At 29.4% G+C, this 3,131-nt stretch overlaps 1 protein-coding gene across 1 annotated transcript; it reads left to right on the plus strand.

Annotated features, from left to right (window-relative positions):
- The first annotated feature begins 582 nt into the window (after window positions 1-582).
- On the plus strand, window positions 583-834 carry LOC112515481 (polcalcin Bet v 4-like). Its single transcript, XM_025122325.1, has one exon. The coding sequence runs from the start codon at window positions 583-585 to the stop codon at window positions 832-834; it is 252 nt and encodes an 83-aa protein (XP_024978093.1).
- The last annotated feature ends 2,297 nt before the right edge of the window (window positions 835-3,131 follow it).

The following is a 3,131-nucleotide window of genomic DNA, read 5'->3' on the forward strand; positions in this document are numbered from 1 at the left end:
GAATAAAAATATAATCATAAATCTTAGGTTAATTTTTTGTCGTGACGACTTTTAAATTTAAAATTGATTAAAGGGTATAATGGTCTATTTCATCATTTTTTATATAACTTTGGTTAGATTTGATATAAACAACACTTTTTGCTGTTGTAAAGTTGGATAACTTTTTTGAACCTTTCTATAATTAGTGGTGACCTACACGAAACTTTTGCATATGTCGTGTAACCTTTTGTAAAGCGTTTTACGGATCTCAGTTATTTGATAGTTTCATCATTTTTCATATGGTTATGTTATTTGAATACCACTAAAAAATCGGCCCATCAATAATCATCATCGATTTGACTTGTATCTCGTATCATTGATCCTACTTTTTGGTCAATAAACGTTAATAAAACATCATTTTAAAGAAGTTGAATGGTCTTGTATTTACCTCAAACAAACATGAGACAGCCCGTATTCAAAGGGCGCCTATATTGACCATTTTTTAAGCTCGTCTAATCCTCAATCTTTTTTTAACTCAAAAAGCAAATTTCATAGACGTAAAAAGACATAAAACAGAATCAATGTTATCGTCATAAAATCATAATGGCAGATGATACATTGGAAGAACGTGAACGGATCTTCAAACGCTTTGATGAAAATGGCGATGGGAAAGTCTCTGCAACCGAGCTTGGGGAAAACTTGATCAAGACGTTGGGCTCCGTGTCAACCGAGGAAGTAAACCGTTTGATGGCGAAACTTGATACAGATGGAGATGGGTGCATTTCGTTTCAAGAGTTTACTGATTTTTACAACGCCAATAGGAAATTGATGAAGGAAGTTGCCAAGATCATCTAAAGATCTTTTTGACATTCAACATCTCTCTTACATTACAATTGTTTTAAAATTTTCACGTATAGTATTTTTATCTGGTCGATCGTTAAAAACGTGTAATTTTTTTTGTCATGTTTTAAGAATCGAAAAACAAATCATACTTGATTTTCGTTTGTCCTATATCTATTTTATTGTTCGTATTTTTAAATACGTATGCATTTAAGTTTACTAGAAACGTACCCGCACAATGCAGTGAGATACATCTCGATTTAATGTTTTATTGTTGGGAAAATGACAAAACTAACCACTTTATACAATTTTCTTACACAAAATAACCAGTTTTTAGGGGTTTTACAAAACTAACCACACAGATCTCCCCCGGGGGCGATCCGACCTTTTTCTTAGAAAAAAATTTTAAAATTTTCTTTTTATCCACTTGGGGCGAGCCACGTCATCGGATCGCCTCCGGGGGCGATCCAGGCTTTAAGTAATTTTTTTTTAACTTTTTTTCTTTTTTTTGTAATACCAATTTCACTATAAATATCAACCTCCTATTTCATAATTTTTCACACATTTCCTTTCATTTCTCTTCTCATATATTATACTCTCACAACCTTTAACCTATTAAACACAATCAACCATCACAAAAAATGAAATCACGTAAAAGTGATGATGTTTGTGTGTATCTTCGAAGTGGCGGTTAAACCGTACGCATATATACATTAAAAATACGTACGTAAAACATACGTGAATATACGTAAATATGCGTACATGTTAAAACTCGTACACATATACACGTTAAAATACGAATTTTCAATTTTTGTACCGTTTATATCGCTTTTTTTATGTAATGCATCTATATATATATATATATRTATATATATATATATATGTTACCGCAATTTATATCGCTTTTTTTTTACGTTATGCATCTCTATATAGATATACGTTACCGCAATTTATATCGTTTTTTTACGTTATGCATCTATATATATATATATATATATATATACGTTACCGCAATTTATATCGTTTTTTTACATTATGCATCTCTCTCTCTCTCTCTATCGTAAATGTAAGTAGGTATATATATACGTATATACATATGTACACATATATACGTACATACATACGTGAAGATACGTAAATATGCATGCGGGTTTTAACCCGTACACATATGTACGTATAAAATACGTACATAAAACGTACATGAAGATACGTAAATATGCGTATGGGTTAAACCCGTACGCATATATACGTTAAAAATACGTACGTAAAGAAATATGCGTACGTGTTAAAACTCGTACGCATATATACGTATAAAATACGAAGTTTCAATTTTTGTACCGTTTATATCATTTTTTTACGTAATGCATCTCTATATATATAAATGTTACCGCCACTTCGAATATACATACAAACATTATCACTTTGACGTGATTTCATGTTTTGTGATGGTTTATTGTGTTTAATGGGTTAAGTGTTGTGAGAGTAGAATATATGAGAAGAGAAATGAAAGGGAATGTGTGAAAAATTATGAAATAGGAGGTTGGTATTTATAGTGAAATTGGTATTACAAAAAAAAATTAGAAAAAAAATACTTAAAGCCTGGATCGCCCCCGGGGGAGATCCGATGACGTGGCTTGCCCCAAGTGGAAAAAAAGAAATTTAAAAAAAAAATCTAAGAAAAAGGCCGGATCGCCCCCGGGGGAGATCCGTGTGGTTAGTTTTGTAAAACACCTAAAAACTAGTTATTTTGTGTAAGAGGGTTGTATAAAATGGTTAGTTTTGTCATTTTCTCGTTATTGTTTTGTCTCAGTCGATGTTATAATACGGTTTTATGTGGTTTTGAGAAAACCGATAATGTTTTTATTTTTAAATAAAATATAAATATGAAGATTATCATTAAAAAAATTGAAAAAAAAAACAATATTGATATTAGTACTAAACTAACTATTTAATTTTTTTTTTTTTTTTTGTGTATTTTTTTAATTCTTCTTTTATTTTTATTTAATAATATAAATTTTATAAAGATAATAATCAAGTATTTTTGTTAGAAGTCAACGGTTATCCTAATTATATTTTATATTTTTTATATTTAAAATGAAATATTTATCCGTTATTTGATTATTTTTATCTGCAGTTAGTTACATGAATTTAAACATGAAGCTTTATTAAGTTGTACTTACGCACACTTTACTTGTAATCTTGAATTTTAGATAATATGCATCAATAAACAATACTTCATGCATAATAAATGATTTTTAAGAGTTTTTGTCAAATGTTTTTTTAATATAGTATAGATAATGTTTCTTCTTGCA

The sequence above is a fragment of the Cynara cardunculus genome, assembly GCF_001531365.2.
Source record: "Cynara cardunculus var. scolymus isolate 2C chromosome LG 7, CcrdV1, whole genome shotgun sequence".
Lineage (NCBI taxonomy): Eukaryota > Viridiplantae > Streptophyta > Magnoliopsida > Asterales > Asteraceae > Cynara > Cynara cardunculus.

What these genes read in the sequence shown, in the direction of transcription:
- LOC112515481 (XM_025122325.1), top strand. Translation starts at nt 583, where the DNA reads ATGGCAGATGATACATTGGAAGAACGTGAACGGATCTTCAAACGCTTT.